This window comes from Procambarus clarkii, chromosome 26, assembly GCF_040958095.1.
Source record: "Procambarus clarkii isolate CNS0578487 chromosome 26, FALCON_Pclarkii_2.0, whole genome shotgun sequence".
Lineage (NCBI taxonomy): Eukaryota > Metazoa > Arthropoda > Malacostraca > Decapoda > Cambaridae > Procambarus > Procambarus clarkii.
In genome coordinates this window covers 25215090-25228129 of record NC_091175.1, presented here as the reverse complement: position 1 = coordinate 25228129, position 13040 = coordinate 25215090, and the positions used below count along the sequence as shown (strand labels likewise).

At 51.3% G+C, this 13040-nt stretch overlaps 2 protein-coding genes across 2 annotated transcripts; both read right to left on the bottom strand.

Annotated features, from left to right (window-relative positions):
- Positions 1–3825: 3825 nt before the first annotated feature.
- On the bottom strand, positions 3826–5631 carry LOC123750068 (otolin-1-like). The gene is made up of 2 exons (XM_045732189.2): positions 5601–5631; positions 3826–4535 (listed from the first exon to the last, which is right to left on the bottom strand). Exons 1-2 carry the CDS (start codon positions 5629–5631, stop codon positions 3826–3828), a joined length of 741 nt encoding a protein of 246 aa, XP_045588145.2.
- Positions 5632–6444: 813 nt separating this feature from the next.
- LOC123750069 (trichohyalin-like) lies at positions 6445–8910 on the bottom strand. Its single transcript, XM_045732190.2, has one exon. The coding sequence runs from the start codon at positions 8908–8910 to the stop codon at positions 6445–6447; it is 2466 nt and encodes an 821-aa protein (XP_045588146.2).
- Positions 8911–13040: the final 4130 nt, after the last annotated feature.

Genomic DNA, 13040 nt, shown 5'->3' with positions numbered 1-13040 from the left:
ACTGACCACTGGTATTTTTGCTTCCCTACTGACAATTGGTGTCCCTGATGCTTTGTTGACTACTGGTGTCCCTGCTGCCCTACTTACCACTGGTGTCACTGTTGCCCTGCTGACCACTGGTGTTTTTGCTTCCCTACTGACCACTGGTATCCCTGCTGCTCTACTGACCACTGGTGTCCCTGCTGCCCTACTGACCACTGGTGTCCCTCCTTCCTTACTGACCACTGGTGTCCCTACTCCTCTACTGACTACTGGTGTTTTTGCTTCCCTACTGACCACTGGCATCCCTGCTGCCCTTTTGACCACTGGTGTTCCTGCTGCCCTACTGACCACTGGTGTCCCTGCTTCCTTACTGACCACTGGTGTCCCTGTTGCCCTACTGACCACTGGTGTCCCTCCTTCCTTACTGACCACTGGTGTCCCTACTCCTCTACTGACTACTGGTGTTTTTGCTTCCCTACTGACCACTGGTATCCCTGCTGCCCTTTTGACCACTGGTGTCCCTGCTGCCATACTGACCACTGGTGTTCCTGCTTCCTTACTGACCACTGGTGTCCCTGCTGCCCTACTGACCACTGGTGTCCCTGCTACTCCACTGACAACTGGTGTCCTTGCGGCCCTATTGACCAATGGTGTCCCTGCTGCCCTACTGACCATTGGTGTCCCTGCTGCCCTATTGACCACTGGTGTCCCTTCTGCCTTACTGACAACTGGTGTCCCTGCTGCCCTAATAACCATTGGTGTCTCTGTTGCTCTTCTGACCATTGGTGTCTCTGCTGCCCTACTGACCACTGGTGTCCCTGCTTCCCTACTGACCAATGGTGTCCCTGCTTCGGTACTGACCACTGGTGTCCCTGCTGCCGTACTTACCACTGGTGTACCTGCTGCCGTACTCACCACTGATGTCCCTGTTTCCCTACTGACCACTGGTGTCCCTGCTGCCCTTCTAACCACTGGTGTCCCTGCTGCCCTACTGACCACTGGTGTCCCTGCTGCTGTACTGACCACTAATGTCCCTGCTGTTCAACTGACCACTGGTGTTCCTTGCTTCTCTACTGGTGTCCCTGGTGCCCTACTGTCCTCTGGTGTCCCGGCTTCCCTTCTTACCACTGGTGTCCCTGCTGCCCTACTGACCACTCATGTCGCTGCTGTTCAACTGACCACTGGTGTTCCTTGCTTCTCTACTGGTGTCCCTGGTGCCCTACTGACCACTGGTGTCCCTGTTGCCCTACTGACCACTGGTGTCCCTGCTGCTCTTCTGACCAGTGATGTCCCTGCTGCCTTACTAACAACTGGTGTCTCTGTTGCCCTGCTGACCGCTGGTGTCTCTGCTGCCGTACTGACCACTGGTGTCCCTGCTGCCGTACTGACCACTGGTGTTTTTGCTTCCCTACTGATTACTGGTGTTTTTGCTTCCCTACTGACAATTGGTGTTCTTGCTGCCCTGCTAACCACTGGTGTCCCTGCTGCTTTACTGACCACTGGTGTCCCTGTTTCCCTGCTGACCACTGGTGTCCCTGCTGCCCTGCTGACCACTGGTGTCCCTGCTTCCCTACTGACCACCGGCGACCCTGCTGCCCTACTGACCACTGCAGTTTTTGCTTCCCTACTGACTACTGGCGTCCATGCTGCCCTACTGACCATTGGTATCCCTGCTGCCCTACTGACCACTGGTATTCCTGCTGCCCTACTGACCACTGGTATCCCTGCTGCCCTACTGACCACTGGTGTCCCTGCTTCCCTACTGACCACTGGTGTCCCTTCTGCCTTACTGACACCTGGTGTCCCTTCTGACCTACTGAACACTGGTGTCCCTGCTGCCCTACTGACTATTGGTGTCCCTGCTTCCCTATTGACCACTGGTGTCCCTTCTGCCTTACTGACCACTGGTGTCCCTGCTGCCCTACTGACCATTGGTGTCTCTGCTGCTCTACTGACCATTGGTGTCTCTGCTGCTCTACTGACCACTGGTGTCCCTGCTTCCCTACTGACCACTGGTGTCCCTGCTGCCGTACTGTCCACTGGTGTCCCTGCTTTCCTACTGACCACTGGTGTCCCTGCTGCCGTACTGACCACTGGTGTCCGTGCTTCCCTTCTTACCACTGGTGTCCCTGCTGCCCTAATGACCACTGGTGTCCCTGCTGCCCTACTGACCACTGATGTCCCTGCTGCCCAAGTGACCACTGATGTCCCTGCTACTCTACTGACCACTGATGTTCCTGCTGCCCTACTGACCACTGGTGTCCCTGCTTCTCTTCTGATCATTGATGTCCCTGCTGCCCTACTGACCACTGGTGTCCCTGCTGCCCTACTGACCACCGGTGTTCCTGCTGCTCTTCTGACCAGTGATGTCCCTGCTGCCTTACTAACAACTGGTGTCTCTGTTGCCCTGCTGACCACTGGTGTCCCTGCTGCCCTACTGACCACTGGTGTCCCTGCTGCCGTACTGACCACTGGTGTTTTTGCTTCCCTACTGATCACTGGTGTTTTTGCTTCCCAACTGACAATTGGTGTCCCTGCTGCCCTGCTGACCACTGGTGTCCCTGCTGCCCTACTGACCACTGCAGTTTTTGCTTCCCTACTGACCACTGGCGTCCATGCTGCCCTACTGACCATTGGTATCCCTGCAGCCCTACTGACCACTGGTATTCCTGCTGCCCTACTGACCACTGGTATCCCAGCTGCCCTATTGACCACTGGTATCCCTGCTTCCCTACTGACCACTGGTGTCCCTGCTGCCCTACTGACCACTGGGGTTTTTGCTTCCCTACTGACCACTTGTGACCCTGCTGCCCTATTGACCACTGGTGTCCCTGCTGCCCTACTGACCACTGGTGTCCCTGCTGCCCTACTTACCACTGGGGTTTGGCTTCCCTACTGAACACTGGTGTCCCTGCTGCCTTTTTGACCACTGGTGTCCCTGCTGCCTACTGACCGCTGGTACGTGTCCTTGCTGCTGTACTGACCACTGGTGTCCCTGCTTCCGTACTGACCACTGGTGTCCCTGCTGCCCTACTGACTACTGGTGTCCCTGCTGCCCTTCTGACCACTTGTGTCCCTGCTGCCCTAATGATCATTGGTGTCCCTGCTGCGCTACTGACCACTGGTGTCCCTGCTGCCCTACTGACGACTGGTGTCTCTGTTGCCCTACTGACCACTGGTGTCCCTGCTGCCCTACTGACCACTGGTGTCCCTGCTGCCTTACTGACCACTGGTGTCCCTGCTGACTACAGGTATCCCTGCTTCCCTACTGACCACTGGTGTCCCTGCTGCCTTACTGACCACTGGTGTCCCTGCTGCCCTACTGACGACTGGTGTCCCTGCTGCCCTTCTGACCACTGGTGTCCCTGCTGCCCTACTGACCACTGGTGTCCCTACTGACCACTGGTGTCCTTGCTGCCCTACTGACCACTGGTGTCCCTGCTGCGCTACTTACCACTGCTGTCCCTGCTGCCTTACTGACCACTGTTTTCCCTGCTGACCTACTGAGTACTGGTGTACCTGCTGCCTTACTGACCACTGGTGTCTCTGCTGACTACAGGTATCCCTGCTTCCCTACTGACCACTGGTGTCCCTGCTGCCCTACAGACTACTGGTGTCTCTGCTGCCCTACTGATCACTGGTATTTCTGCTGCCCTACTGACCACTGGTGTCCCTGCTGCCCTTCTGACTACTGGTGTCCCGGCTGCCGTACTGACCACTGGTGTCCCTGCTGCCGTACTGACCACTGGTGTCCCTGCTGCCCTACTGACCACTGGTGTCCCTGCTGCCCTACAGACTACTGGTGTCTCTGCTGCCCTACTGATCACTGGTATTTCTGCTGCCCTACTGACCACTGGTGTCCCTGCTGCCCTTCTGACTACTGGTGTCCCGGCTCCCGTACTGACCACTGGTGTCCCTACTGCCCTTCTGACCACTGGTGTCCCTGCTGCCCTTCTGACCACTGGTGTCCCTGCTTCCCTTCTGACCACTGGTGTCCCTACTGCCCTTCTGACCACTGTTGTCCCTACTGCCCTTCTGACCACTGGTGTTCCTACTGCCCTTCTGACCACTGGTGTTCCTACTGCCCTTCTGACCACTGGTGTCCCTGCTGCCCTTCTGACTACTGGTGTCCCGGCTGCCGTACTGACCACTGGTGTCCCTACTGCCCTTCTGACCACTGGTGTCCCTGCTGCCCTTCTGACCACTGGTGTCTCTGCTTCCTTTCTGACCACTGGTGTTCCTACTGCCCTTCTGACCACTGGTGTCCCTACTGCCCTTCTGACCACTGGTGTCCCTACTGCCCTTCTGACCACTGGTGTCCCTACTGCCCTTCTGACCACTGGTGTCCCTACTGCCCTTCTGACCACTGGTGTCCCTACTGCCCTTCTGACCACTGGTGTCCCTGCTGCCCTTCTGACTGCTGGTGTCCCGGCTGCCGTACTGACCACTGGTGTCCCTGCTTTCCTTCTGACCACTGGTGTCCCTACTGCCCTTCTGACCACTGGTGTCCCTACTGCCCTTCTGACCACTGGTGTTCCTACTGCTATATATACCTTTTAAATGCACAAAATTTACATTGTGGTAATACGTTTTGTCAGGGGCCCGCTCCACGTATGTATTTAAATAAATAGTTTGAAAATTGAATTTGCATATATTATTTGAAATTTTGATTTATGTATTTTTGTGATAACGCAAAAATATTGTTATCATCATTATCAACCTTAATATACAATTCCAACTGGAATTATTATTCGGCTTCACTATTATTGCCTTTTGAGTAGTATAACTTCAAAATTTATATATCATAATTATTGAAATATTGGCGAGGGATTGTGGGGGGGGGGAGTATATTTTATATGACGGTTTGGCAATAACAATGTAATTGTGGTCATTAACAGCACAAATCAGATTTATCCTCTGTTTCATCCACAGCATGTGTTGCTGCTGACCAGAGACCTCTGCTTCAACCACAGCATGTGTTGCTGCTGACCAGAGACCTCTGTTTCAACCACAGCATGTGTTGCTGCTGACCAGAGACCTCTGCTTCAACCACAGCATGTGTTGCTGCTGACCAGAGACCTCTGCTTCAACCACAGCATGTGTTGCTGCTGACCAGAGACCTCTGCTTCAACCACAGCATGTGTTGCTGCTGACCAGAGACCTCTGTTTCAACCACAGCATGTGTTGCTGAGAGAGAGAGAGAGAGAGAGAGAGAGAGAGAGAGAGAGAGAGAGAGAGAGAGAGAGAGAGAGAGAGAGAGAGAGAGAGAGAGAGAGAGAGAGGGAGGGAGAGAGAGAGAGAGAGAGAGAGAGAGAGAGAGAGAGAGAGAGAGAGAGAGAGAGAGAGAGAGAGAGAGAGAGAGAGAGAGAGAGAGAGAGAGAGAGAGAGTGTGTGTGTGTGTGTGTGTGTGTGTGTGTGTGTGTGTGTGTGTGTGTGTGTGTGTGTGTGTGTGTGTGTGTGTGTGTGTGTGTGTGTGTGTGTGTGTGTGTGTGTGTGTGTACGAGTACATTAATATATTCACTAGCGACAAGGGCTCCTGGTGAATGCAATCAGTTTTGTAAGATTTGTTGTTAAAACTGCCACAACATAAACTACCATAACATCCTGGCCGCGCTCACGTGAATGTTCTGTTTGACTCTTCTTATTCATGTTCAGTGTTGTGTAGTTGTCTGAGTGTGTTGTTACTGCTCGAGTGACGTTTCTTGTTAACACAGAGCACTTGTAATGTCTACTGTTGCCTCTAGACACCTGCACAGTTATTTTCTACGGATAGAACATCTTTCTCTACCGTGGACGTCATTCCTGTCCTCTTCCAGATTTGTGTTTCCGTGACAAAACCTATAATGAATGACATGTTTGTCCCTCAAGACTCCAACAATATTGGCGCGTCCCCTTCTCCAACACCAACAATATTGGCGCGTCCCCTTCTCCAACACCAACAATATTGGCGCGTCCCCTTCTCCTACACCAACAATATTAGCGCGTCCCCTTCTCCAACACCAACAATATTGGCGCGTCCCCTTCTCCAACACCAACAATATTAGCGCGTCCCCTTCTCCAACACCAACAATATTGGCGCGTCCCCTTCTCCAACACCAACAATATTGGCGCGTCCCCTTCTTCAACACCAACAATATTGGCGCGTCCCCTTCTCCAACACCAACAATATTAGCGCGTCCCCTTCTCCAACACCAACAATATTGGCGCGTCCCCTTCTCCAACACCAACAATATTAGCGCGTCCCCTTCTCCAACACCAACAATATTGGCGCGTCCCCTTCTCCAACACCAACAATATTGGCGCGTCCCCTTCTCCAACTCCAACAATATTGGCGCGTCCCCTTCTCCAACACCAACAATATTGGCGCGTCCCCTTCTCCAACACCAACAATATGAGGTGTTTTTCCTCCAACACTCAAAGGATGTAGAGGTCCCGGAACAGATCTATGTGGCACTTCCAATGCTAATGTTCCCGTATTTGACTGTGCTCGCTGTGTTCCACGTGCTCCCTGTGTTCCACGTGCTCCCTGTGTTCCACGTGCTTCCCGTGTTCCACGTGCTCCCTGTGTTCCACATGCTTCCCGTGTTCCACGTGCTCCCTGTGCTCCACGTGCTTCCCGTGTTCCACGTGCTCCCTGTGCTCCACGTGCTTCCCGTGTTCCACGTGCTCGCTGTGTTCCACGTGCTCCCTGTGTTCCACGTGCTTCCCGTGTTCCACGTGCTCCCTGTGTTCCACGTGCTTCCCGTGTTCCATGTGCTCCCTGTGTTCCACGTGCTTCCCGTGTTCCACGTGCCCCCTGTGTTCCACGTATCCCCTGTGTTCCACGTGCTCGCTGTGTTCCACGTGCCCCCTGTGTTCCACGTATCCCCTGTGTTCCATGTGCTCGCTGTGTTCCACGTGCCCCCTGTGTTCCACGTGCTCCCTGTGTTCCACGTGCTCCCTGTGTTCCACGTGCTCGCTGTGTTCCACGTGCTCCCTGTGTTCCACGTGCTCCCTGTGTTCCACGTGCTTCCCGTGTTCCACGTGCCCCCTGTGTTCCACGTATCCCCTGTGTTCCACGTGCTCGCTGTGTTCCACGTTCTTCCTGTGTTCCACGTGCCCCCTGTGTTCCATGTATCCCCTGTGTTCCACGTGCTCGCTGTGTTCCACGTGCTTCCCGTGTTCCACGTGCCCCCTGTGTTCCACGTGCTTCCCGTGTTCCACGTGCTCCCTGTGTTCCACGTGCTTCCCGTGTTCCACGTGCTCCCTGTGTTCCACGTGCCCCCTGTGTTCCACGTATCCCCTGTGTTCCACGTGCTCGCTGTGTTCCACGTGCCCCCTGTGTTCCACGTATCCCCTGTGTTCCATGTGCTCGCTGTGTTCCACGTGCCCCCTGTGTTCCACGTGCTCCCTGTGTTCCACGTGCTCGCTGTGTTCCACGTGCTCGCTGTGTTCCACGTGCTCCCTTTGTTCCACGTGCCCCCTGTGTTCCACGTGCTCCCTGTGTTCCACGTGCTCGCTGTGTTCCACGTGCTCGCTGTGTTCCACGTGCTCCCTGTGTTCCACGTGCTCCCTGTGTTCCACGTGCTCGTTGTGTTCCACGTGCTCGCTGTGTTCCACGTGCTCGCTGTGTTCCACGTGCTCGCTGTGTTCCACGTGCTCCCTGTGTTCCTCGTGCTCGCTGTGTTCCACGTGTTCCCTGTGTTCCACGTGCTCCCTGTGTTCCACGTGCTCGCTGTGTTCCACGTGCTCCCTGTGTTCCACGTGCTCGCCATGTTCCATGTGCTCGCCATGTTCCACGTGCTCCCTGTGTTCCACGTGCTCCCTGTGTTCCACGTGCTCCCTGTGTTCCACGTGCTCCCTGTGTTCCACGTGCTCGCTGTGTTCCACGTGCTCCCTGTGTTCCACGTGCTCCCTGTGTTCCACGTGCTCGCTGTGTTCCACGTGCTCGCTGTGTTCCACGTGCTCCCTGTGTTCCACGTGCTCCCTGTGTTCCACGTGCTCGCTGTGTTCCACGTGCTCCCTGTGTTCCACGTGCTCGCCATGTTCCACGTGCTCGCTGTGTTCCACGTGCTCGCTGTGTTCCACGTGCTCGCCATGTTCCACGTGCTCCCTGTGTTCCACGTGCTCCCTGTGTTCCACGTGCTCGCTGTGTTCCACGTGCTCCCTGTGTTCCACGTGCTCGCCATGTTCCACGTGCTCGGTGTGTTCCACGTGCTCCCTGTGTTCCACGTGTTCGCTGTGTTCCACGTGCTCGCTGTGTTCCACGTGCTCCCTGTGTTCCACGTGCTCCCTGTGTTCCACGTGCTCCCTGTGTTCCACGTGCTCGCTGTGTTCCACGTGCTCCCTGTGTTCCACGTGCTCCCTGTGTTCCACGTGCTCGCTGTGTTCCACGTGCTCGCTGTGTTCCACGTGCTCCCTGTGTTCCTCGTGCTCGCTGTGTTCCACGTGTTCCCTGTGTTCCACGTGCTCCCTGTGTTCCACGTGCTCACTGTGTTCCACGTGCTCCCTGTGTTCCACGTGCTCGCCATGTTCCATGTGCTCGCCATGTTCCACGTGCTCCCTGTGTTCCACGTGCTCCCTGTGTTCCACGTGCTCCCTGTGTTCCACGTGCTCCCTGTGTTCCACGTGCTCGCCATGTTCCACGTGCTCGCTGTGTTCCACGTGCTCGCTGTGTTCCACGTGCTCGCCATGTTCCACGTGCTCGCTGTGTTCCACGTGCTCCCTGTGTTCCACGTGCTCCCTGTGTTCCACGTGCTCGCCATGTTCCACGTGCTCGCTGTGTTCCACGTGCTCGCTGTGTTCCACGTGCTCCCTGTGTTCCTCGTGCTCGCTGTGTTCCACGTGCTCCCTGTGTTCCACGTGCTCCCTGTGTTCCACGTGCTCCCTGTGTTCCACGTGCTCGCTGTGTTCCACGTGTAATAAACATGTCTTCGTCCTGAGCCCCATTCAGTACCAAGCATCTTAATAAATTCGTAATGTGGAACAGTATCAAACGTTTTATGTAAGCTAAAGAATATAATATTTTTATCTTCCTCAGTTATGTGCGAAAATAACGAGGGCGCTTTTTCAACCAAGAACGTTTTTAATAAAGCGCTGTCTTAAATCATTTTTAAGTCCTTTATTTTAAAAATGTGTAGAGATGGTAATTGCTTGTATCGCTACAAGTAAGTTTTACGCATTATAAATTATGCTCAGCTATATTGATATTCTTGTGGTCTTCCCTTTTCCTATTTACAAAATAGGTAACTTGCGTTAAACTATCGGCCAATTAGCCTAACGTCTATTATAGGAAAGTTACTTGAATCGATAATTTAAAATACTAATCGTCTTCACTTTGAAAAACATAAATTAATAAATGATTCACAACATGGTTTTACAAATAGCCGTTCATGTTTAACGACTTTACTATCATTTTACTCCAGCATAGTTGAGATAGTTGATAGTGGTAACGTTTGTGATGTTGTGTACCTTGATTCTAGCAAAGCTTTTGATGCAGTGTCACATGAAAGACTGATTAAAAAGATAGAGGTTCATGGTATTGGGGGTGCTATATTAAGTTGGATTAGGGCATAGCTGTACCAAAGGAAACAGAGAGTTAGAATAAATAGGGTTAAGTCAGAGTGGGAAAATGTTGTAAGTGGAGTACCTCAAGGCTCTGTCCTGGGACCTCTGTTATTCATAATATATATAAATTATTTAGATTCAGGTTTGAGCAGAAATATTTGCAAATTTGCCGATGATACAAAAATCGGGAGGTTATCTTGAGGTTATCTTGAGACGATTTCGGGGCTTTAGTGTCCTGCGGCCCGGTCCTCGACCAGGCCTCCACCCCCCAGGAAGCAGCCCGTGACAGCTGACTAACACGCAGGTACCTATTTTACTGCTAGGTAACAGGGGTATAGGGTGAAAAAAACTCTGCCCATTGTTTCTTGCCGGCGCCCGGGATTTAACCCAGGACCACAGGATCATAAGTCCAGCGTGCTGTCCGCTCGGCCGACCGGCTCCCCGAAATAAAGGGGAAATAAACACGGAAAAAGGCTCGCTATCACTTCAAGACGATCTAAATATGGTTTTGAAATGGTCAAAATATTGACAGATGCAGTTTAATGCTGACAAATGTCAGGTTTTGAAGTTAGGTAATGAGGATAGAGTTACAAGATACGAGCTAGATGGTGTTGAGATTGCGAAGTCGGATAAAACTAAGATAAGAAGATAAAACTAAAAAAATCAGTGCAATGATGTTCGTAATAAGGCAAATAGGACACTGAGATTTATTAATCGTAGCGTTAGTAATGAGACACCTGGTGTTCTTTAGCTATATCTTGCTCTGGTTAGGCCCCATTTAGATTATGCAGTTCAATTTTGGTCGCTGTACTATAGAATGGATATAAGTTCACTAGAGCGCGTCCAGCATAGGATGACAAAGATAATCCCCCACGTTAGAAATCTGTCATATGAAGAAAGATTGACAAAGTTTAAATTACATTCTCTAGACAGGCAAACAATTAGGTGTGACATGATAGAGGTGTACAAGTGGATGAATGGTCATAACAACAGGGGATATTGGTAGGGTGTTGAAAGTTTCAAGACAAGGCAAAACACGAAACAATGGGTATAAATTGGATAAGTTTAGATTTAGGAATGACCTGGTTAAAAACTGGTTCGGTAACAGGGTTGTTGATTTGTGGAACCAATTACCGTGTAACGTGGTGGAGGTGGGGTCCCTTGATTGTTTCTAATGTTTGTTGGACATGTATATGAGTGGTGTTGGGTGGTAAATAGGTCATAAATAGAAGCTACCTCGTACGGTCCAATAGGCCTTCTGCAGTTACCTTTATTCTTATGTTCTTATCAGGATCAGGCTTACATGGGCCATCAGGACTATCCTCACATGGGCGTGGTGTCCTATTGTACCTACCAATATTGATAATATCTCCCTTCTAATCTCATGTATTAATTTTGACGTTACATTTTATTGACTTGTCATTTTGTCGTTTTATAAAAATACCCAAAATTGTAGTTCAACACGTGGACAGTGGTGAGTTGGGAGAGGTTGCCAGTGTGGTCAGGTTGTGAGAACAAACACAAGGTCAGGGTGTATTCACGTGAGCAGTGAACGCGAGGAGTTCAAACAATCCGGCATCAGGCTGCAAGAAGAGTGTTTACTCTGACAATACCGGCAAGGTCTGCGTGCAGGCGAAGTGCATCACGGCAAGACTGACTCCACACGACTGATCACGTTAGTGCCACAAGTGCACTCACGCCTCTGGCTGTGGTGCTGATGCACTCACACGAACTCATCTTACAAGTGTGTCAGCCACTGACTTGTAATACACTCTTGGGTTCTTGGACAACCACAAGTCAAACACAGGTCAGCATAACATCTGAAGAACTCAATTTAATGTGAACATTAAGAATCATTACCAGTAACGGTAAAATTACTGCCAGGGATGTAGGCACAGTCCAAGTACAGAGTGACGGGTACCCACGCAGAGCACACACTGGCACTAGTAATCCATCACCAACGTTCTCATTTTGAAACCAAACATTCTGCAGATTTATACAAAGCGAATGTGACGTTCCTGTTTTTTGTTACTCCGAGAGGGGTTTATATGAATGTATAATGTTGGTATTGTTGAGTTGACCGGTGGAGATAGTGAACAGCAGCTTCACTGATCAGTTAGGGTTGTAAGGGGGTCACACGTATTGTGTGTGCTCGCTGAATATTTGTACATTATATCTATTGACTATTTACCAGTAGGTCAGCAGAGGATTAGTTCTGCTTCAGACTGGGCAAGGTAAATCACTTATCTCGACCCCAATACTTGTTTAACAGATTTGGTAGATGTTCACCCCAGCACTGAGACACCTAATGAACTGTTATCATATATACCAGAGGTCCCGGTAGTACAGTTGGTTTCGTTCTCGACGTATAATAGAGAATTTCGGGTTCGAATCTCGGGCGGGACAGAAATGGTCGGGCACATTTCCTTTCACATAATGTCTCTGTTCATGTAGCAGTAGGTACCCAGGAGTTAGTCAGCTTGTTGCGGGGTTGCATCCTGGGCGGGGTCAGTAGTTCGGCCTGGGTGTGGGGGGGAGCGACCTCGATATAAGTCTACTGTGTATAGATACACTCTGGCTTCCTGTCCCACGATACAATGAATTATTATTGAGTTATATATCCACGCAAGAACGTTGACCTCTATAAATATTATGTTAACAATGATTATTGATAGTACTGCAGTGTACGCTTAAACTTAACGTATGACTTCCCAGCACCTCCCTTTCTATCTTTTTCATCCATCTCTTTCTCACCCTCGTTCTCTTTCTCACCCTCGTTCTCTTTCTCTCACCCTCCTTCTCTTTCTCATCCGCCTTCTCTTTCTCATCCGCCTTCTCTTTCTCACCCTCCTTCTCTTTCTCACCCTCCTTCTCTTTCTCACACCCTTCTCTTTCTCTCACCCTCCTTCTCTTTCTCACCCTCGTTCTCTTTCTCTCACCTTCCTTCTCTTTCTCATCCGCCTTCTCTTTCTCACCCTCCTTCTCTTTCTCATCCACCTCTTTCTCACCATCCTTCTCTTTCTCGCCCTCCTTCTCTTTCTCACCCTCCTTCTCTTTCTCACCCTCCTTCTCTTTCTCTCACCCTCCTTCTCTTTCTCACCCTCCTTCTCTTTCTCACCCTCGTTCTCTTTCTCACCCCCTTCTCTTTCTCTCACCCTCCTTCTCTTTCTCATCCACCTCTTTTTCACCCTCCTTCTCTTTCTCACCCCCTTCTCTTTCTCTCACCCTCCTTCTCTTTCTCACCCTCGTTCTCTTTCTCTCACCCTCCTTCTTTTTCTCATCCGCCTTCTCTTTCTCATCCACCTCTTTCTCACCCTCCTTCTCTTTCTCACCCTCCTTCTCTTTCTCACCCTCCTTCTCTTTCTCACCCTCCTTCTCTTTCTCATCCTCCTTCTCTTTCTCACCCCCTTCTCTTTCTCTCACCCTCCTTCTCTTTCTCACCCTCGTTCTCTTTCTCTCACCCTCCTTCTCTTTCTCATCCGCCTTCTCTTTCTCACCCTCCTTCTCTTTCT

What these genes read in the sequence shown, in the direction of transcription:
- LOC123750068 (XM_045732189.2), bottom strand. Translation starts at nt 5,631, where the DNA reads ATGAATAAGAAGAGTCAAACAGAACATTCAC. An exon ending in GAGTCAAACAGAACATTCAC is followed by an intron (nt 4,536 to 5,600) that starts GTGAGCGCGGCC and finishes TGCATTTAAAAG; the next exon opens with GTATATATAGCAGTAGGAAC.
- LOC123750069 (XM_045732190.2), bottom strand. Translation starts at nt 8,910, where the DNA reads ATGGGGCTCAGGACGAAGACATGTTTATTACACGTGGAACACAGCGAG.